The sequence below is a fragment of the Mustelus asterias genome, chromosome 5 (genome assembly GCF_964213995.1).
Source record: "Mustelus asterias chromosome 5, sMusAst1.hap1.1, whole genome shotgun sequence".
In the NCBI taxonomy this organism is placed as follows: domain Eukaryota; kingdom Metazoa; phylum Chordata; class Chondrichthyes; order Carcharhiniformes; family Triakidae; genus Mustelus; species Mustelus asterias.
This window is the reverse complement of record NC_135805.1, coordinates 10,882,222-10,905,632: the sequence shown is the minus strand read 5'-3', so window position 1 is coordinate 10,905,632 and position 23,411 is coordinate 10,882,222. Positions and strand designations below refer to the sequence as shown.

Here is a 23,411-nt window from a genome sequence, read left to right as displayed (position 1 = left end):
CTTGATTGTTCACAGTGAGAGGGAGCAACGGGATTGTTCACAGTGAGAGGGAGCAACGGGATTGTTCACAGTGAGAGGGAGCAACGGGATTGTTCACAGCGAGAAGCAGCAACGGGATTGTTCACAGTGAGAGGGAGCAACGGGATTGTTCACACGAGAGGCAGCAACGGGATTGTTCACAGTGAGAGGCAGCAACTTGATTGTTCACAGTGAGAGGGAGCAACGGGATTGTTCACAGTGAGAGGGAGCAACGGGATTGTTCACAGTGAGAGGGAGCAACGGGATTGTTCACAGCGAGAAGCAGCAACGGGATTGTTCACAGTGAGAGGGAGCAACGGGATTGTTCACAGTGAGAGGGAGCTACGGGATTATTCACAGTGAGAGGCAGCAACGGGATTGTTCACAGTGACAGGGAGCAACGGGACTGTTGACAGTGAGAGGGAACAACGGGATTGTTCACAGTGAGAGGGAGCAACGGGATTGTTCACACGAGAGGCAGCAACGGGATTGTTCACAGTGAGAGGCAGCAACTTGATTGTTCACAGTGAGAGGGAGCAACGGGATTGCTCACAGTGAGAGGGAGCAACGGGATTGTTCACAGTGAGAGGGAGCAACGGGATTGTTCATAGTGAGAGGGAGCAACGGGATTGTTCACAGCCAGATGGAGCAACGGGAGTGTTCACAGTGAGAGGCAGCAACGGGATTGTTCACAGTGAGAGGGAGCAACGGATTTGCTCACAGTGAGAGGCAGCAACGGGATTGTTCACAGTGAGAGGGAGCAACGTAATTGTTCACAGTGAGAGGCAGCAACGGGATTGTTGACAGTGAGAGGGAGCAACGGGATTGTTCACAGTGAGAGGGAGCTGCGGGATTGTTCACAGTGTGAGGCAGCAACGGGATTGCTCACAGTGAGAGGGAGCAACGGGATTGTTCACAGTGAGAGGGAGCAACGGGATTGTTCACACGAGAGGCAGCAACGAATTGTTCACAGTGAGAGGCAGCAACTTGATTGTTCACAGTGAGAGGGAGCAACGGGATTGCTCGCAGTGAGAGGGAGCAACGGGATTGTTCACAGTGAGAGGGAGCAACGGAATTGTTCACAGTGAGAGGGAGCAACGGGATTGTTCACGATGAGAGGGAGCAACGGGATTGTTCACGATGAGAGGGAGCAACGGGATTGTTCACAGTGAGTGGGAGCAACGGGATTGGTCACAGTGAGAGGGAGCAACGATATTGTTCAGAGTGAGAGGGAGCAACGGGATTGTTCAGAGCCAGAGGGAGCAACGGGATTGTTCACAGTGAGAGCGAGCAACGGGATTGTTGACAGTGAGAGGGAGCAACGGGATTGTTGACAGTGAGAGGGAGCAACGGGAATGTTCACAGAGAGAGAGAGCAACGGGATTGTTCACAGTGAGAGGCAGCAATGGGATTGTTCACAGTGGGAGGGAGCAACGGGATTTTTCACGGTGAGAGGGAGCAACGGGATAGTTCACGGTGAGAGGGAGCAACGGGATTGTTCACAGTGAGAGGCAGAAACGGGATTGTTCACAGTGAGAGGGAGCAACGGAATTGTTCACAGTGAGAGTGAGCAACGGGATTGTTCACAGTGAGAGGGAGCAACGGGATTGTTCACAGTGAGAGGGAGCAGCGGGATTATTCACAGTGAGAGGGAGCAACGGGATTGTTCACACGAGAGGCAGCAACGGGATTGTTCACAGTGAGAGGGAGCAACGGGATTGTTCACAGTGAGAGGGAGCAACGGGATTGTTCACAGCGAGAAGGAGCAACGGGATTGTTCACAGTGAGAGGGAGCAACGGGATTGTTCACAGTGAGAGGGAGCTACGGGATTATTCACAGTGAGAGGCAGCAACGGGATTGTTCACAGTGACAGGGAGCAACGGGACTGTTGACAGTGAGAGGGAACAACGGGATTGTTCACAGTGAGAGGGAGCAACGGGATTGTTCACAGTGAGAGGGAGCAACGGGATTGTTCATAGTGAGAGGGAGCAACGGGATTGTTCACAGCCAGATGGAGCAACGGGAGTGTTCACAGTGAGAGGCAGCAACGGGATTGTTCACAGTGAGAGGGAGCAACGGATTTGTTCACAGTGAGAGGCAGCAACGGGATTGTTGACAGTGAGAGGGAGCAACGGGATTGTTCACAGTGAGAGGGAGCAACGGGATTGTTCACAGTGAGAGGGAGCAACGGGATTGTTCACAGTGAGAGGGAGCAACGGGATTGTTCACAGTAAGAGGCAGAAACGGGATTGTTCAAAGCCAGAGGCAGCAACGGGATTGTTCACAGTGAGAGGGAGCAACGGGATCGTTCACAGTGAGAGGCAGCAACGGGATTGCTCACAGTGAGAGGGAGCAACGGGATTGTTCACAGTGAGAGGGAGCAATGGAATTGTTCACACGAGAGGCAGCAACGGGATTGTTCACAGTGAGAGGCAGCAACGGGATTGTTCACAGCCAGAGGGAGCAACGGGATTGTTCACAGTGAGAGGGAGCAACGGGATTGTTCACAGCGAGACGGAGCAACGGGATTGTTCACAGTGAGAGGGAGCAACGGGATTGCTCGCAGTGAGAGGGAGCAACGGGATTGTTGACAGTGAGAGGGAGCAACGGGATTGTTCACAGTGAGAGGCAGTAATGGGATTGTTCACAGTGAGAGGGAGCAACGGGATTGTTCACAGTGAGAGGGAGCAACCGGATTGTTCACAGTGAGAGGGAGCAACGGGATTGTTCACAGTGAGAGGGAGCAACGGGATTGCTCACAGTGAGAGGGAGCAACGGGATTGTTCACAGTGAGAGGGAGCAACCGGATTGTTCACAGTGAGAGGCAGAAACGGGATTGTTTACAGTGAGAGGGAGCAACGGGATTGTTCACAGCCAGAGGCAGCAACGGGATTGTTCACAGTGAGAGGGAGCAACGGGATTGTTCACAGTGAGAGGGAGCAACGGGATTGTTCACAGCGAGAGGGAGCAACGGGATTGTTCACAGTGAGAGGGAGCAACGGGATTGTTCACAGCCAAAGGCAGGAACGGGATTGTTCACAGTGAGAGGGAGCAACGGGATTGTTCACAGTGAGAGGTAGCAACGGGATTGTTCACAGTGAGAGGGAGCAACGGGATTGTTCACAGTGAGAGGGAGCAACGGGATTGTTCACAGTGAGAGGGAGCAACGGGATTGTTCACAGTGAGAGGGAGCAACGGGATTGTTCACAGTGAGAGGGAGCAACGGGATTGTTCACAGTGAGAGGGAGCAACGGGATTGTTCACAGTGAGAGGGAGCAACGGGATTGTTCACAGTGAGAGGGAGCAACGGGATTTCACAGTGAGAGGCAGCAACGGGATTGTTCAGAGCGAGAGGGAGCAACGGGATTGTTCACAGTGAGAGGGAGCAACGGGATTGTTCACAGTGAGAGGGAGCAACGGGATTTCACAGTGAGAGGGAGCAACGGGATTTCACAGTGAGAGGGAGCAACGGGATTTCACAGTGAGAGGGAGCAACGGGATTGTTCACAGTGAGAGGGAGCAACGGGATTGTTGACCGTGAGAGGGAGCAACGGGATTGTTCACAGTGAGAGGCAGCAACGGGATTATTCACAGTGAGAGGGAGCAACGGGATTGTTCACAGTGAGAGGGAGCAACGGGATTGTTCACAGCCAGAGGGAGCAACGGGATTGTTCACAGTGAGAGGGCGCAACGGGATTGTTCACAGTGAAAGGGAGCAATGGGATTGTTCTCATTGAGAGGGAGCAACGGGATTGTTCACAGTGAGAGGGGGCAAGGGGATTTTTCACAGTGAGAGGGAGCAACAGGATTGTTCACAGTGAGAGGCAGCAACGGGATTGTTCACAGTGAGAGGGAGCAACGGGATTTCACAGTGAGAGGCAGCAACGGGATTGTTCACAGTGAGAGGGAGCAACGGGATTGTTCACAGTGAGAGGCAGCAACGGGATTGTTCACAGTGAGAGGGAGCAACGGGAATGTTCACAGTGAGAGGGAGCAACGGGATTGTTCACAGTGAGAGGCAGCAATGGGATTGTTCACAGTGAGAGGGGGCAAGGGGATTTTTCACAGTGAGAGGGAGCAACGGGATTGTTCACAGCCAAAGGCAGGAACGGGATTGTTCACAGTGAGAGGGAGCAACGGGATTGTTCACAGTGAGAGGTAGCAACGGGATTGTTCACAGTGAGAGGGAGCAACGGGATTGTTCACAGTGAGAGGGAGCAACGGGATTGTTCACAGTGAGAGGGAGCAACGGGATTGTTCACAGTGAGAGGGAGCAACGGGATTGTTCACAGTGAGAGGGAGCAACGGGATTGTTCACAGTGAGAGGGAGCAACGGGATTGTTCACAGTGAGAGGGAGCAACGGGATTGTTCACAGTGAGAGGGAGCAACGGGATTTCACAGTGAGAGGCAGCAACGGGATTGTTCAGAGCGAGAGGGAGCAACGGGATTGTTCACAGTGAGAGGGAGCAACGGGATTGTTCACAGTGAGAGGGAGCAACGGGATTTCACAGTGAGAGGGAGCAACGGGATTTCACAGTGAGAGGGAGCAACGGGATTTCACAGTGAGAGGGAGCAACGGGATTGTTCACAGTGAGAGGGAGCAACGGGATTGTTGACCGTGAGAGGGAGCAACGGGATTGTTCACAGTGAGAGGCAGCAACGGGATTATTCACAGTGAGAGGGAGCAACGGGATTGTTCACAGTGAGAGGGAGCAACGGGATTGTTCACAGCCAGAGGGAGCAACGGGATTGTTCACAGTGAGAGGGCGCAACGGGATTGTTCACAGTGAAAGGGAGCAATGGGATTGTTCTCATTGAGAGGGAGCAACGGGATTGTTCACAGTGAGAGGGGGCAAGGGGATTTTTCACAGTGAGAGGGAGCAACGGGATTGTTCACAGTGAGAGGCAGCAACGGGATTGTTCACAGTGAGAGGGAGCAACGGGATTTCACAGTGAGAGGCAGCAACGGGATTGTTCACAGTGAGAGGGAGCAACGGGATTGTTCACAGTGAGAGGCAGCAACGGGATTGTTCACAGTGAGAGGGAGCAACGGGATTGTTCACAGTGAGAGGCAGCAATGGGATTGTTCACAGTGAGAGGGGGCAAGGGGATTTTTCACAGTGAGAGGGAGCAACGGGATTGTTCACAGTGAGAGGGGGCAAGGGGATTTTTCACAGTGAGAGGGAGCAACGGGATTGTTCACAGTGAGAGGGAGCAACGGGATTGTTCACAGTGAGAGGGAGCAACGGGATTGTTCACAGCGAGAGGGAGCAACCGGATTGTTCACTGTTAGAGGGAGCAACGGGACTGTTCACAGTGAGAGGCCAGTGCCATCCTCATGAACTTATGAAGTCGCCACTGAGTTTTATGAAACCCACGGATGAGAGATCCTTTGGGAGGAAGGACAGTTGGGGTTTGTGTGCTTGCATATCCTAGTCCCATACAGTGGCGTCTGGTTTGCCGCAGTCACTGGACCCCCTTCCACTGGGTCAGGTCCTTGCTCCATCAAGCCCTTGTGGTAGCTGGTGTTAAACCCCCCCCCACATTAAAAGAACTCATGCACAGGCATCTGTCACCCCTTCAAAATAATTTTGGGACCTGGAACATCAGGGCCCTGATGGACAACCCCAACAGTGACGGACTTGAACGGGCGTACTGCTCTCGCTGTCTTGGAGCGCAAGCATTTTGGCATTGACATTGCTGCCCGAAGTGTGACACAGTTGGCAGGGAAAGGCCAGCTCAAGAAACAAAGTGAAAATGTAAATAAAAAGAAGATCCCGGCTCCATGGGTTCAGCTTCACCATTAAAAATGAACTCGTTGACCATTTGTGGGATAAATGAATGTCTGATGACTCTTCAGCTCACACTGGCTGAGAACCAGTGCGCTACAGTCCTCACCCCATACACCCCAATACTGGAAACTACAGACCAGTCCAGAGAAGAATTTTACTCCAGCCTCGAACAATCCTTGGCCTGAACCTCTTTGGTGATTGCAATACCAGGGTTAGAAAGGACACAGACTTCTGCAAAGGTTTAATTGGTAGAGAGAGGGTAGGAACTGTACCCTGCTCCTAACAAAAGAACACGGCCTTGTCACAACCAACACACCTTATTTGGTCAGTGAGACAAATACAAAGCCTCATGGCAACACTGGGCTTTCAGGGGAGACGATGGCCTCGTGGTATTATTGCTGGACTATTAATCTAGAAACTCAGCTAATGTTTTGGGGACCCAGGTTCAAATCCCACCACGGCAGCTGGTGGATTTTGAATTCATTACAAAATATCTGGAATTAAGAATCTACTTATGACCCTGAAACCATTGTCAATTGTTGGAAAAACCCACCTGGTTCACTAAGGGCAGAAATCTGTCATTCTTAACCTGGCCTGACCTACATGTGACTCCAGAGCCACAGCAATGTGGTTGACTTTCAACTGCCCTCCAAGGGCAACTTGGGATGGGCAATTAATGCTGGCCAGCCAGAGATGCCCATGCCACACAAATGAATAATAAAAAAAATGAGGATCCTCTCGTCCAATCCTGGACACCCCAAGTTTGCAAATATCTTTTGGGAAAGTGCAGAACAGCTTTCTTGAGATGATGAGGAAGTTTAGTTGCGTGGATTGGCGAAGCTAAGGCAGGTGGTGCTCTTTACAAGTAGATGTTGAGGGGAGATTTGATAGAGGTGTTTGTTCGAGAGAAATTGTTCTAATTGGTGGGTGAAGAACCAGAGGACTCCTTTTTAAGATGAATGGCACAAGAACCAAAGGTAACCCATGAAAAGAAAATAGGGTCAGGATGCACTGTCTGAGAATGTAAAAACGTGGCAGAGACAGGTGGAATCATGGCTTTCAAAAGAGAATTGAATAATTATCTGAAGAGAGAAAATTTGTGGGGCTGCAAAGAAAAGGCGGGAGATTGAGTCTAGCTGAGTTCCTGTTGTGGGGAGCTGCCACGGATATGATGGCTGAATGGCTACAGCACAGAAGAAGGCTATTCTATCATTCTATGATTTTACGCAGTGATTAAATTGGACAGAAAATTTTGAATGAAAAATTACTCTCATAACACAATAAGTTGCTTGATTGTCAGCCATGGCTCAGTTGGTTGCACTATTGCTTCTGAATTAGAATGCTGTGGGCCTCAAGATTTCGGCACAAATTTCAGATTTACTTCAGTGCAGTACTGACAGAGTGCTATCTTGCCAGAAATGCTGTCTTTCAGATGAGAGATTAAAACAAGGTCCCATCTGACTTCTGAGGTGAAAGTAAAATATTCCCATGGCATATTTTCCAAAAAGATGAGAGATATTTTCCCTGGTGACCTGGCCAACATTTATCCCTTAATCAGCATCTCAAAAATAATATCTGGTCTATGTTTGTGGGAACCTGTGTGCAAATTAACTGCTGCATTTCCCACATTACAACAGTCCCACATTACTGCACTTATATTTAAGTGACTGCAAAGCACTTTGGGATATCATGGAATGTGCTGTACAGATGCAATCTTGTTTAGATTAATTGTTTGTGCATGGGTGGGTGTATGTATATGTATGTTTCTTTATATAATATATGGATTATAATGATTCACGTAGCTGGATTGAGTACATGTTTTGACAGCTTTATATTCTTTAAATACAGGTGGGACTTTGCAGCAGAACGGCCAGCTAACAGCTGAGATTCAGGAGGAGGCATCCATGAATAACATCAGTATGACAGTCATGTCCAACAAGCGCCACAGCATGCATGATAAACTGCACTTCCCTCGCTCAAATCTTAAGGCAATCACAACCTTAGGTATGTTGTAAAGACATAAATGCCTCCCTGACTTTTTGCAGGAATTAAGTTGACAAATTCCAGCCATAGCAAAGATTATAACTAATATCCCACAAGCCATGTTAGAGCTAGTATATTGTCCACTGTCTCCACTATTGCAATCATGGTAATGTAATGCCAGATCAGAGGATGAGATGTTGAAATATTGCAACACGGTAATGCAAAGCCATTAAATAATTTCAATGTACCCTGCAGGCAGGAGTAATATGTGTACCTGTTGAGTGGAAATCTGATCTTAAAGGGCTTGATAAGTTAGACAGAAATTTTTTAGCTTGTCCGTTGGAATCCAAAACATGGAGAGACAGCCTCGGGATAAAGGGTTGGTCATTTAGTACTGAGATGAGGAGAGATTTCTGCACCCAGTGGGTTGTGAATCTTGGAATCCTCCTTTCAAGTTGGTTGTGGATGCTTCATCATTGAGCATTTTGAAGACTGAGATCAAAGAATCAATGCATATTTGGATTCGGCAGAGAAATGAAATTGAGATAGAAAATCAGGCATGAGTACATTGAACGGTGGGAAGCTTTTCCCCGGGTCGGTGGTGACGTTCACGAGGGGTCATAGGTTCAAGGTGAAGGGGGGGAGGTTTAACACAGATATCAGAAGGACATATTTCACACAGAGGGTCGTGGGGGCCTGGAATGTGTTGCCGGGCAAGGTGGTGGAGGCGGACACACTGGGAACGTTTAAGACTTATCTAGACAGCTATATGAACGGAGTGGGAATGGAGGGATACAAAAGAGTGGTCTAGTTTGGACCAGGGAGCGGCGCGGGCTAATTGTTCCTTGTTTCTCGTTTCAAGGCTTCATTCTATGATCATCTTGCTGGTGCCAGTACAGAGCGAGACTGCGGATAGTTGGGAACCTGTCTCGGGGGCAGGGAATTCATATAAGTGTTCGTGGAAGTGGAAATGACTAGGGTTGGGAAGCATTTTCCGATCTGGGCCATTGTGATCTCCTGGACTCGTTTCGATCGCCTCGGGGTCGGAGAGGAATTTCCCAGAATTTTTTTCCCCATATTGGCCCTGGGGTTTTTCACTCTGGGTTTTCGCCTCTCCCTGGAGATCACATGGTCTGGAATGGGGGGGTGGGGGTGAGTTAATAGGTTGTAATGAACAAAGCATCGTAGCTGTGAGGGACAGCTCGGTGGATAGGATATTGGTATGTAGATAGGCTGGAAAATTGGGCGGGGATCCTGGATTCAGGATTCAATCCTGGACCGGGGAGCGGCGCGGGCTTGGAGGGCCGAAGGGCCTGTTCCTGTGCTGTATTGTTCTTTGTTCTTTGTTCTTTGAATGATAGAGCAAGCTCAAGAGGCTAAATAACATTTTTATGTTATGATTTCTCCACTGCTTGTCTTAGTGTGTTGTAGCAATTTCATAGTACCATTGCTTATATATTCACAGGGGAGGCAGGGCCTATGTGGGGGAGATCAGTGATAGTGGGTGGGGGGGGGGGGGGTGTCTCGCTGCAACTCTGCAGTTGGGATCGGTGGCAGAGGAAGGGGCGATCGAGGCTGGCCACTGGGGTGGAGTGCGGGGGTTGTTTGGGGAGATCAGGGATGGGGGGGAAGGCAGGGATGACATCGGGGCTTTCCCGGAGAGGACCAGGAGTGTGCATGCACCGATCTCTGGTCTGACAGATGGGCGCGTGCGCAGTGACCTGCTCAGCACTATGCTGCCGGCCTCTCGAGCAGGAATAGGCCTCACCCTGTGATTTTCAATGTGAAGCTCTCTGAGGCACTCTATGATGCACAGAGTTTGGGAGATTTATTTTGAAAATGCCATTAAATAAAAACAGTGGGAGTTACTCCCATTTTTACATGAATTTGGCACTTAGAATTTTTTGGGAGAATCACCACTAAGGTGTCCTAAATAAATTAATAAATGCCCTATTGGCATGCTACCGAATCGCAATATGCTTAAAAATCTAAGCTGGGAGATGGGAAGTCAGGTTAAGTCTTAAAAATTCTGTCCAGGGAAGTATTTTGTTGGGCCCAGTGTGTCAGCACTCTGGCATCTTTTTGGGGTGTTGGCTTCAATCTATGTCTAGCAAGTTTATTTGATGTTTACGCATTCTATGAGGTTTGAGCACTCTCTCTACATTGTGTATTGTTGATGCTGAATTAAAATAACACAAACTTGGAATGATCAGGGAGATCTTATAGAAACATATAAGATTATGAAGGGAATAGATAAGATAGAAGCAGGGAAGTTGTTTCCACTGGCGGGTGAAACTAGAACTAGGGGGCATAGCCTCAAAATAAGGGGAAGCAAATTTAGGACTGAGTTGAGGAGGAACTTCTTCACACAAAGGGTTGTGAATCTGTGGAATTCCCTGCCCAGTGAAGCAGTTGAGGCTACCTCATTGAATGTTTTTAAGGCAAGGATAGATACATTTTTGAACAGTAAAGGAATTAAGGGTTATGGTGAGTGGGCGGGTAAGTGGAGCTGAGTCCATGAAAAGATCAGCCATGATCTTATTGCATGGCGGAGCAGGCTCAAGGGGCCAGATGGCCTACTCCTGCTCCTAGTTCTTATGTTCTTAACCCAGGACCATTTCTGCATCGGCAGCTACTAGTGATGAGGGATTTTGAAATACTCTCCACCTTCAATGGTAGTCTTGATGTCTAAATGTTGTTTCTAATGTGGTGCTGAATGTTACAAACCAGGAAGATTGCAGGTTTCATCCTGTCCTGTTCTAGTTAGTTTCACAACCATGCCAAGTGAAATCAACTACAGCTGATTTCAGGAGTTAGAGAAATGAACCAAGACTCATGCTTCTCACTGCCATTTAATCACATACATGTGCACGGATAATGCATGGATTATATCTGACTCAGCTCTGCTGTCTGCCAGGGACTTGCTTGTCCTTTCAAGTATTCAGGCTATCAAGTATTGTGCAATAGTATCACACTTAAATAAGCATCAGCAGGGCAGGGAGGGGTGAGTTCCCAAGAGGAAATAACTGGCCTTCAAATGTTTCTCTAAAGAATCACTCCCACCTGAGAAGGATACTGAATGTGCACTTTACTGTAGTGTCTCCATCATTTAGTGGCCTGAACAATTTTTACTTTTATGTCTGCAGAATGTGGAAGTTTAGCTATTTTTAAATGTACATTGTCAAAAATTATATCTGTCAACTTATGATATTGATTGTTTTAGATTTGACACATTGTTCAACCTTTGCTCTTATGTTTGTAACTACAGGAAAAGGAGAGTATGGCGAGGTATTCTTAGCCAAAGCCAAGGGGATTGACAAAAGTGATGTAGACATGGTAGTTCTGGTGAAGAGTCTGACCACGAGGGATGAACAGCTCCAGCTAGAATTCCGTCGAGAGTTTGAGATGTTTAGTAAGATGAATCACAGCAATGTAGTGAGACTGCTGGGCCTCTGCCGAGAAATGGAGCCACACTACATGCTCATTGAATATGTTGATCTGGTAAGAGATTCAAAGGGAAGTTGCTCCATTGTGTTGCTTAGTCAGTTCTGAAAATGCCACAGTGTTTTGAAACATGTTAATCCAGGACAATTTGTGAATAAATCTTGGAGATTCTGCTTGTACCGAAAATCCAGTTATCTTTTTGGTAAGTAGAACATAATCTTCAAACTAATTGAAAGAATTAGTTAAGAAATTGATAATGCTTTTTAATCTGTCTAAACTGATAAGATTTGTTCTTTGTGTCAGGCTTGGCTCAGTGGTAATACACTCACCTCAGAAGATTATGGGTTTGATCCCCAATTGAGTATGAAATCTCAGCTGAGACTTCATTCGGTATCAGGGAGTACTAACTGAGGAGGAGACTCCACTAGCATTCCCACCTTCAATGATAGGGTAGTCTAGCATGGTAGTGCAAAAGACAAGGATTAAAGCATTTGTTGTCATCAGCCAGAAGTACAATGTGAATGAGATTTCTTGGCCTTCTGAGGTTCCCAGCATCACAGATGCTAGTCTTCAGCAAATTCTATTCAGTCCACGTGGGATTCACCATAAGATCATAAGAAATAGGAACAGGAGTTGACCATTCATCCCCTCGAGCCTGCCCCGCCATTCACTAGGATCACGGCTGATCCAACATTCCTCACATCCACTTTTCCTGCCTTTTCCCCGTAACCCTTGATTTTGTTACTGATCAAAAATCTATCTATCTCAGGGCTAAGGAGAATTTTTTCTCAGTGTTATTTGTCTCCAGAATTTTCTTCTCCTGAGAGCAGTAAATACAGGGTCATTGAATATTTTTAATGCCGAGTTGGATAGATGCATGCTGACAAGGGAGTCAAATGGTAAAAGGATAGACAGGAAAGTATGAGCTTAAATCAGATTAAATATGATCTTATCAATTGGCAGAGGGTGGATGGGCCAAATGGCCTACTCATGCTCCTAGTTTGTACCTTTGCATGTATGCTTGCATGTAATCTAATCTGGTAAACACATCAACCAATTTTTGTGAAACAAAGTTGCAAAAACAGAAGGACGAAAACCACCAGGAAAGTTGAGAACGTACCACCTCTGTATCAAGATTGTGTGATGATAGTCCTTGCTATTGATATATATATATTTTTATGTTTAAGAGGAATGTTTTAAAATTCAGCTTTTTTCCATAGGCAGTTGGTCTGTCTAGAGGGAATGAAACTCAGATGCTGGGAGAGCAGGATAATTACTCATTTTAACCATGTGGTGTTAATGGATTTTTGTTTATACATGAAGATTTCCCTTGGGGTTTTTGATTAGAACATAGAACATAGAACAGTACAGCACAGAACAGGCCCTTCGGCCCACGATGTTGTGCCGAGCTTTATCAGAAACCAAGATCAAGCTATCCCACTCCCTATCATCCTGGTGTGCTCCATGTGCCTATCCAATAACCGCTTAAATGTTCCTAAAGTGTCTGACTCCACTATCACTGCAGGCAGTCCATTCCACACCCCAACCACTCTCTGCGTAAAGAACCTACCTCTGATATCCTTCCTATATCTCCCACCATGAACCCTATAGTTATGCCCCCTTGTAATAGTTCCATCCACCCGAGGAAATAGTCTTTGAACGTTCACTCTATCTATCCCCTTCATCATTTTATAAACCTCTAATAAGTCTCCCCTCAGCCTCCTCCACTCCAGAGAGAACAGCCCTAGCTCCCTCAACCTTTCCTCATAAGGCCTACCCTCCAAACCAGGCAGCATCCTGGTAAATCTCCTCTGCACTCTTTCCAGCGCTTCCACATCCTTCTTATAGTGAGGTGACCAGAACTGCACACAATATTCCAAATGTGGTCTCACCAAGGTCCTGTACAGTTTCAGCATAACCCCACGGCTCTTAAACTCCAACCCCCTGTTAATAAAAGTTAGGTTTTAAAAACTGATTTTAGGTTTTAAAAAAGATTAGGTTTTAAAAACTGTTTAAAAAAGGAGGTAGACAAAAGGCAGGTAACTATAGGCCGGTTAGCTTAACTTCTGTAGTATGGAAAATGCTTGAATTTATCATCAAGGAAGAAATAGTGAGACATCTGGATATAAATTGTCCCATTAGAAAGACACAGCATGGGTTCATAAAGGGCAAGTCATTTTGACTAATTTGGTGGAATTCTTTGAGAACATTACATGTGCAGTGGACAATGGGGAAAAGGGAACCTGTGGATGTGGGGAACCTGTGGATGTGGTGCATCTGGATTTCCAGAAGGCGTTTCACAAGGTGCCACAGCAAAGGCTGTTGCATAAGATAAAGGTGCACAGTGTTACGAGTAATTGTTTATGATTTACATAGATGATTTGGAGTTGGGGACCAAGTGTAGTGTGTCAAAATACGCAGACGACACTAAGATGAGTGACAGAGCAAAGTGTGCAGACGCTGAAAGTCTGCAAAGGGATATAGATAGTCTAAGTGAGTAGGCAAGGGTCTGGCAGATGGAGTACAATGTTGGTAAATGTGCGGTCATCCATTTTGGTAGGAATAACAGCAAAATGGACTATTATTTAAATTATAAAAAATTGCAGCATGCTGCTGTGCAGAGGGACCTGAGTGTCCTTGTGCAAGAATCACAAGGAATTGGTTTGCAGGTGCAGCAGGTAATTAAGGCAAATGGAATTTTGTCCTTTATTGCTAGAGGGATGGAGTTTAAAAACAGCGAGGTTATGTTGCAGCTGTATAAGGTGCTGGTGAGGCCACACCTGGAGTACTGTGTACAGTTTTAGTCTCCTTACTTGAGAAAGGATATACTGGCACTGGAGGGGGTGCAGAGGAGATTCATTAGATTGATTCCGGAGTTGAGAGGATGGGTTTATGAGGAGAGACTGAGTAGACTGGGGCTTTACTCATTGGAATTCAGAAGAATGAGGGGAGATCTTTTAGAAACATATAAGATTATGAAGGGAATAGATAAGATAGAAGCAGGGAAGTTGTTTCCTCTGGCAGATGAAACTAGAATGAGGGGGCATGGCTTCAAAATAAAGGGGAGCAGATTTAGGACTGAATTGAGGAGGAACTTCTTCACACAAAGGGTTGTGAATCTGTGGAATTCCCTCCCCATGAAGCAGTTGAGGCTACCTCATTGAATGTTTTTAAGGCAAGGATAGATAAATTTTTGAACAGTGAAGGAATTAAGGGCTATGATGAGCGGGCAGGTAAGTGGAGCTGAATCCACAAAAAGGTCAGCCATGATCTTATTGAATGGTGGATCAGGCTCGAGGAGCCAGATGCTCCTGCTCCTAGTTCTTATGTTCTTATGTTGTGTTCTTAGGTTGATTTGACAGGGTCATGTGATAATATGGTTAATGGGAGGAGCTAGGTATGCATTATTATTGTCACATGTATTCGTATACAGTGAAAAGTATTGCTTCTTGTGGACTATACAAAGTATAATGTACATAGAGAGAAGGAAAGGAGAGAGTGCAGAATGTAGTATTACAGTCATAGCTAGGGCGTAGAGAAAGATCAACTTAATGCGAGGTAGGTCCATTCAAAAATCTGATGGCAGCACAGAAGAACGGTTTTTTGAGGATGTTTTTGTCTGAGTGGATAAGATCGCAGATTTGAACTCGCCCAAAAAACAGAACAGAAACTCCCATTTTCACACTCGTCCTGGACTTGGAATTTTTTACATAAGATTGCCCCTATATTTGGATTTTTGCATCAGCTAGTGCAGTCTGAAAACTGAATTGCTATACATGGAAGAAATGTGAAGCTATGCTTGCCAAACTGAAAACAAGTCTTATGGCTTCAGTAAGAGCTAAATCCTATATTTATGTCCAGTCATGTTAGATGTCTAGTGTGTACCTTTTGTAATATCTTTTGCATAACAATCAGCCTGGCTTTACTGAGTTGCACTTGATCTGTTGTTGAATTAGTAGCTTCGCTGTGTAGTGGAAGTGATGATGTGCCAGTGGACCAGTCCCCTCTCATTCATTTCTGGCAGACTTAGTTCCTTGTTTCCCAGACTTGTGATGACAGTTCTGTGAAGTAACTATGAAAAACAGCAATAGCACAAGATAATCTCTAGAGATCTATCAGCATTATTAAACAATAATGAAAGCTAGAAAATGCAAAGGTTAATAATGCATTCCACTTTACCGAAGTGCTGTGGTAAGCTGCAAACCAGAATTTCTGGGTATTTAACAAGTTTGACATCTGACTTGGCTACGTGGTTTTAGAGCTGCTGACCAGACATTGTTGTGTTTTTTCTGCATTTGGCTTCTATAAACTTGTTTCAATCAGTGTTTAATTCTAAAGTAATGTGAACCAGAAATATCTCTTATATTTTTCCTTCCTGGAGGCGTTGATCTTGCAGGCTTACAACCTAAATACTGAACTGTGGGATACTGAATTATAGGATACTGAAAGTGCATGATCAACCATGACAATATTGAATGTTGGTGCAGACTCGATTGGCCAAATGGCCTACTCCTGCACCCATTTTTTATGTTTCTATGTTTAAAGGCTGTGTTCTCAGCCCCCTACTACTTATACACCTATGACTGTGTGGTCAAATTCCCCTCCAATTCGATTTTCAAGTTTGCTGACAGCACCATCATAGTGGGTCGGATCTCAAACAATGACGAGACAGAGTACTGGAATGAGATAGAGAATCTGGTGAACTGGTGCGGCAACAATAATCTCTCCCTCAATGTCAACAAAGCGAAGGAAATTGTCATCGACTTCAGGAAGCATAGAGGAGAACATGCCCCTGTCTACGTCAACAGGGATGAAATAGAAAGGGTCGAGAGCTTCAAGTCTTTAGGTGTCCAGATCACCAACAACCTGTCCTGGTCCCCCGACGCCGACACCATAGTTAAGAAAGCCCACCAACGCCTCTACTTTCTCTGAAGACTTAAGGAAATTTGGCATGTCTGCTACAACTTTCACCAACCTTTACAGATGCACCATAGAAAGCTTTCTGGTTGTATCACAGCTTGGTATGGCTCCTGCTCTGCCCAAGACTACAAGGAACTACGAAAGGTCGTGAATGTAGCCCAATCCATCACGCAAACCAGCCTCCCATCCATTGACTCTGTCTACACTTCCTGCTGCCTCGGCAAAGCAGCCAGCATAATTAAGGACCCCATGCACCCCGGACATTCTCTCTTCCACCTTCTTGCTTCGGGAAAAAGGTACAAAAGTCTGAGGTCACGTACCAACCTACTCAAAAACAGCTTCTTCCCTGCTGCTGTCAGACTTTTGAATGGACTTAATTTGCATTAAGTTGATCTTTCTCTACACCCTAGCTATGACTGTAACACTACATTCTACACTCTCTCGTTTCCTTCACTATGAACAGTATGCTTTGTCTATTATAGCGTGCAAGAAACAATACTTTCACTGTATGTTAGTAGATGTGACAATAATAAATCAAATCAAATCAAAATGCCGGCAAGTTTTGGGAATGCGACCTGATACTATTTCACATGTTATCATCAGGCCAGGCAGCAACTAGCAGCATGAAGGTATCACAGCCATGTTGAACACCAATGTTAACTCAATATCCACACTTCGCCTTCTTGCAAGGCCATGGATAACTGTCAAGAGTAATAGTTCTGGATTTCTTCTGGCAATGCAAGACCCTTGAATTTGCAGAATGTCTACTGGCATGCCACATACCACAAACTACCAAGTTCTCCAAATCTAACTGTCAATGCTGTCTGTTCAGTCTGCTTCAACTCTGCAACCATCTACACTTTGGCGCATTCTATTCTTGACTTCTGTGTCTTGTTTATTACTCCCTTTCACCCTCTTCACATTAAAATTGATGGAGTATCCAACTCTCTGGATGCAATGCTCTGGATATCCCTCCCCAAACCTGAATGCTTTAATTTAAAATTCTCTCATCAAAACTGTGCTGGATTGTTGTCTCTCTTTCACTCACCTCGGAACTTTTATATCAAAATCCTTCACGGCATTGTTTAAATGGCTATAATTGAAGAATTTAATTTTTGTGCAGTATCCTTATATAATGTCTTGCTGCACAGCCTGACGAGTTTGCTTTGATTATTTAAAAATGGCAGACTGTTGGTTCTGGCGGCCGATGGCGCTGGTGTGGTTTCAGCTCAATGGTATTAATTTCTATTCCCACGAGTTTCATGCTGCTCCAGCGGCGCATTCCCTCTGTAACTACTACAAGCACTGGGGAGCTGCATCGAAACGGTTCCCCAGCATTCCCAGCATTTGTTCCACAGCGTCTGCAGGGGATGGCAGCCAAGAAGCCAGCACCAGACATAGCTCTTTCCTCCTGCCCCCTCCTCGCTCCCTCTTTTCTCCCTCTCCCCATGGTCTATCCGCACCCTCTCCTGCTCTCTCCTGTGCTCTTTTCAAGTCCCATTCCAAACCCTTTCATACCAACATGAAAAACCCCAAATCAAATGATGGACTCTTACTGTTTGTGCCAAAAATAGCCTAAGTCCATACATATTGCAGTTATTGTGCCTAACATCAACTATGTTACAAACATGAAGCAAAGCTGGGGGTTATTTGTGACAATATAGTCTTAGTTTCCTGTTTTAGTGTTTGCACACTGTGTCCCAAATATTCTTACTCTACCAAAAGTTACTGCGTCCCAAATGTTCTTAGTCAATCAGATGTTACTGTTGAACATTTAAACTTCACACTCTTGTCTTCCAGGGAGATCTGAAGCAGTTTCTGCGTATTGCAAAAGGCAAAGAAGAGAAGATTAAATCTCAACCATTAAGCACAAAACAGAAGGTAGGGACTGAGGATTTTCGGTTGAGATTTTCAAATCATTTGAAGTGTCATGTGGAAAATCAGTTTATTGTTTTAGGAATTGAGCCATTTGAAGCCAGCTCGATTTCCATATTTGTACATATGCATATATAAAAGAGCCAGGAGAATAAATGCTTGAGAGACTCCACCAAGTCTGTGCTGCACTGTGTTCTTCCAAAACTTGGAAGGAAACCATGATCATGTCACTTTTTGTGCATATTAAAACCCTGATGTAACTTCTTCAGAAGCACTATTTTCCCACACGTGGGTGCTCAATAATCTGGTGATTGTTGCCCTGAGAGTTTTATTTCGCCCCTTTCCCCTTGTCTTCTAAAACTGATAATTCATGATGGTGTACGATTCCCATGTAGCCATCTGGGTCCTTGCCCAGCTACCTTATTGTTCACATGCCATCCAGGATGGTTCATTTGTGTGGCTATTTGACCATTGAAAAGGCCACTGCCAAGTCAATCCCATCCTCACTTGACATTCACATACAATTACCTTCCAGCAGGTTGTAGGACAACACTCTAAAGTGGGAACCCAGCCTGTTTTTCTTTCCATTGCCCAGATCGTTGAAACTGATTGTCTCTCCACAGCTTAACAAAGACTTTGGAATTGAATGCAAAATCTTTCAGTTTCCATGACTCAACAACAACTATTTGTATTTATACAGCATCTTTAACATAATGAAACATCCCAAAGCGCTTCACAGGAACATTTTACAACGAAGTATGACACAAAATTACATAATGGGACATTAGGTCAGATGACCAAAAGCTTGGTCAAAGAGGTAGATTTTGGGAGTATTTTAATGGCGAAGGCAAGGCAGAAGGGAATTTCAGAGCTTCAAGCCGAGGCAGATGAAGGCATGAACATCAGTAGTGGAGCAATTAAAATCTGAAATGCTCAAGAGGCTTAAATAACGGGAATACATATATCTGAGGGTTGTGGGATGGTTGAGATTACAGAGATGGGATGATTTGGAAAAAAAAGATGGGAATTTAAAAATCAAGACATTGCTTGATGAGTCAGTGAGCACAGGGATGATAGGGTACAGGACTCGCTGCAAGTTAAAACAGGGGCAATAGAATTTTGAATATCCTTAACTTTACAAAGGGTAGAATGTGGTCAAGAGTTGGTTGGAATAGTTGTGTCTAGAGGTAATGAAGGCAAGAGCGAGGGTTCCATCAGCAGATGAGCTAAGATTGGGGGAAAAAATAGAGGTGGTTTTAGTGATGGTATGAAAATATATAACATCTAATTAAAGTCACTAACAACATTTTCTCTGTTTGTAACTGTGGTGCATTTATCACTACTGATACCTTTTGGCTGCTAGAGCCTTTGACATTTTCGACCATGCCATCCTCCTCCAACTCCTCTACTCCATTGTCCACTTAGTGACAATACACTCACTTATTTCTACTTTAGTGACCCAATTACAGCCAAAGCATGTCAGCTTTTCTTCCTTCCACCACACAATTACTTCAGAATAACTCACGTCACGGTGGTTAGCACTGCTGCCTCACAGCACCTGGGACCTGGGTTCAATTCCAGCCTTGGGTCACTGTCTATGTGGAGTTTGCACATTCACCCCTTGGCTGCGTGGGTCTCCTCCAGGTGCTCCGGTTTCCTCCCACATTCCAAAGATGTGTGGGTAAGGCTGATTGGCCATGCTAAATTGTCCCTTAGTGTCATAGAACATAGAACATTACAGCGCAGTACAGGCCCTTTGGCCCTCGATGTTGCGCCGACCAGTGGTACCAATCTAAAGCCCCTCTAACCTACACTATTCCAATATCATCCATATGTTTATCCAATAACCACTTGAACACTCTCAACGTTGACGAGTCCACCACTGCTGCAGGCAGGGCATTCCACGCCCTTACTACTCTCTGAGTAAAGAAACTTTCAGAGGAGTGCTGCTCCTTCATCAGGTGAATCAGACTCACCTGATGAAGGAGCAGTGCTCTGAAAGCTCGTGATACCAAATAAACCTGTTGGACTTTAACCTGGTGTTGTGAGACTTCTTACTGCAAGATTAGACTTTTCCAATGTAGAATTCAGCCCCCTATATCTAATCCCACACCAAGTCCTACTTACTCATTTCCCATCCCTGTTGAATTTTTTTTGGCTCCCAGTACCTCAAGGTTAAAATTGTCACCATGTTTAAATTCCCTTATTGTCTGATTCTTTCCTCCCTCCGAGCATCATCAATTTCATGACCCTCCCACACCCTGATACCTTGCTATTCCTCTGAACGTTTGTGAACTCCCACTTCCTTTAGCCCAACAGGGGTAACTGTGTCTTCTGGAATTCTATTCTGGAACTATTCCACCCCACTACCTCCCTCTCCTCCTTTCAGACCCTGAAGCCTTTCACTTGCCTTCCTAGCAGGGGGAGTTCTTTGGCTCAGTATCGATTTCCTTTTGCTCGTGTTTCTTCAAAATGTTATGAACTTTATGCTAAGTTGTAAATTTCCATATTTATTCTTCAGGTCTGAATCTTGAGGTCCACCTAAACATACCTTTTATTTGATCAGAAATAACTGGATTAACAATTCAAAATTGATATTCTTGGCTGATTCTCTGTTCAATTGTCACATCCTCACTGATAAACCAGCTATGATCAACGAAGTCAAAGTAACCCAAAATTCAATCTGTGACCAATCTCTTGTGTCAGATGGTTCTTTTGCCCAGTAGGCTATCAAGAAAGTTAACGTTTTTAAGGAGTACTGCACCTTGTAGTTGAAGGTCTTTTTTTCTGTCGCAGCTGTTTATGGACCAAAAGGAGATTTATGCATGGAAGCAGAGGGCATGGCTGAGGTATTAATAAATAGTTTGCATAGGTCTTTATCAAGAAGATGCTGCCAGGATTTTGCTGAAAGAGGAGATAGCTGAAGGAGTATAAATCGATAAGGAGGAAGTATCAGATAGGCTTGGATGTACTTAAATTTGATAAGTCACCAAGACCAGACGCAAAGGCCATAATTTTTCAAACCTCTGTGGATACAGAGGTGGCATCAGAACACTGGACAATTTACAAATGTTGTACCTTAGTTTTAAATAAAGTGCAAGGACAAACCCAGCAACTGCAGATGAGTTAGTTTAACCTCTGTGATGGAGAAGCTTCTAGAAACAATAATTTGGGACATAATTAATAGTCAGTTGGGCAAATGTGGGTCAATTAAGGAAAGCCAGCAAGAATTTGCTCAGGGCAAATTATGTTTAACTAATTTGCTGGAGTTTTTTGATGAGGTAACAGAGAGTGGATGTGGGTAATGCTGTTGATGTGGTGTAAATGGACTTCTGGGAGGTATTTGCTACAGTGCCACACAACAGACTTTTGAGCAAAGTTAGAGCTCATGGAATAACAGGGAACGGTAGCAATATGGAGATAAAATTGGTGGAGTGACAGTAAACAGCAGTGGTTAATGACTGTTTTTCAGACTGGAGGAAGGTTTACAGTGGCTTTCCCAGTGATTAGTGTTAGAATCCTTGCTCTTCTTGGTGTATATTAATGGCCTGGGCTTTGATATACAGGGCACAATTTATGAATGACAGGAAACCTGGAAGTAGTGTTAGCTGTGTGGGGAGTGGTACTAAAATTCAAAAGGACATGGACAAATTAGTGGAAGGAGAGAACAAGTCGCAGTAGCAGTGACGGGCTTGCATTTTGCAGGGCCCTGCATCATCTTTTAGGGCCCCCCTTATTACTGAGTAATGCAACATGATCTTGTTCTTTTCATAAGTTGATTTCATGATGGGGTTTATGTCAGAGGAAATAAACATTTTGTGAGTCAGTAGAATTCACGACCTGCTATAAGATAGGCTTTGAGCTTAAATTTATGCAATGATGTCTTGGCTGTAAACATTGCCCAGAGGGAGAAAGAGGAACATGACTGCAGCATTGGGCTCTAAGAAGCTGACACCGCTCATAGGCTCCTACACAGCCACTTGCAGACAGGAAAAGGCCCCTGTCACACAGGCTAGACCCCACTGCGGCTCACACCAAAGCTCAGATCCAGATGGAAATTGGGCTCACTCTGAACCTCATTTTCCCCTCTAAATTAACAAATATATTTTAATTTTTGACATTTGTATACTTAAAACATTCATTTAAAAAGATAGGCGGTGAGAGAGAGAGGGATGGGTCGAATAGATCCTCAGACCCTCCCACACACCCAAAATCCACACTGCCCCACCACATAACTCACAAACTCACTGTTATTATGTAGCAACTTCAGCAGGGAAAATTCCCATAGTAGGTTCCCACAAACAGCCACGAAAAGATATTCAGGTAAAACCTTTTCAGTAATATTATCTATGGAGTATTCATTGATCAGAATATCAAAGAGATGAGCATTACTGCAGCATTAACAGCTCAAAACTCACAATGTCCACAGACTGCATAAGGTGCCCACTGACAAGAGTAGGTCCCAGTCAAACAGGACACATACCTCTGCAGATCACCACGTATGTGGACACACACAGCTGGAAACAGCAAGAGGAATATGGGATCCAATTCTCCAAGAGAGTGAGAAAAAGAGAGAGAGGGTTGGGGGAATTGTCAAAGTGAGAGAGAGAGCTATTACTAGGAAATCCAACTCTGAACTTCATCATGTTGCACTAACATGGAAAATGTGTCTCATTTAATCAACTCATATATCACTATGCCCAGGAATAGCTTTACATCTGAGCGGTTTTTACAAACCCATTCATTGCTGTATTTAAAATGCTGCAGGCAATTTACATGACAAGTTTCCACAAATATCCCTTTGAAAACTTCATTTTATTCAGCAATCTGACCTGAAGGATTTACCTGGACCAGGAGATCAGACTGTAAGAAGCTGGTGCCATTAACAGACTCTATACAGACGCCCACTGACAGGAAAAGGCCCCAGTCACACAAGCCAGATCTCTCTGCATTGCCTCTATTCTGAATGTTGCCATTAAGTAAACTGGATTTAATTCCCATGGACACCAGCCAGCAAGCTGCCCCCCCTTGTTTGGGGCCCTGTGCCTAAGCACACTGTGTTTCATTCTAAGTCTACCTCTGGGCAGAAGAAATTTAACGCAGAGAATTGTAAAGTAATACATTTTGGTAGGAAGATTACAGAAAGACAATGTAAAATGAAGGATACAATTCTAAAAGTGCATTGGATGTATATGCACACAAAACATAGAAGGTGCAGGACAGATTGATAGAGCAGTTAATAAAACATTCAGGACCCTGGGCTTTATAAATAGGGGCATAGAGTACAAAAACAAGGAAATTATGATAAACCTTAATAAAACACTGGTTCCGCCTCAACTGAAATATTGCATCCAGTTCATAGCACCACACTTTAGGA

At 45.0% G+C, this 23,411-nt stretch overlaps 1 protein-coding gene across 2 annotated transcripts in view; it reads left to right on the top strand.

The window, feature by feature from the left end:
* ptk7b (protein tyrosine kinase 7b) overlaps window positions 1-23,411 on the top strand; it is a 362,591-nt gene that overhangs the window by 321,192 nt on the left and 17,988 nt on the right. For both annotated transcript variants that reach the window (XM_078212160.1, XM_078212161.1), the window contains 3 exons: window positions 7,661-7,816; window positions 11,064-11,296; window positions 17,960-18,040. In XM_078212160.1, the coding sequence (XP_078068286.1) occupies window positions 7,661-7,816; window positions 11,064-11,296; window positions 17,960-18,040 (470 nt within the window). The remainder of the gene's footprint in view (window positions 1-7,660; window positions 7,817-11,063; window positions 11,297-17,959; window positions 18,041-23,411) is intronic.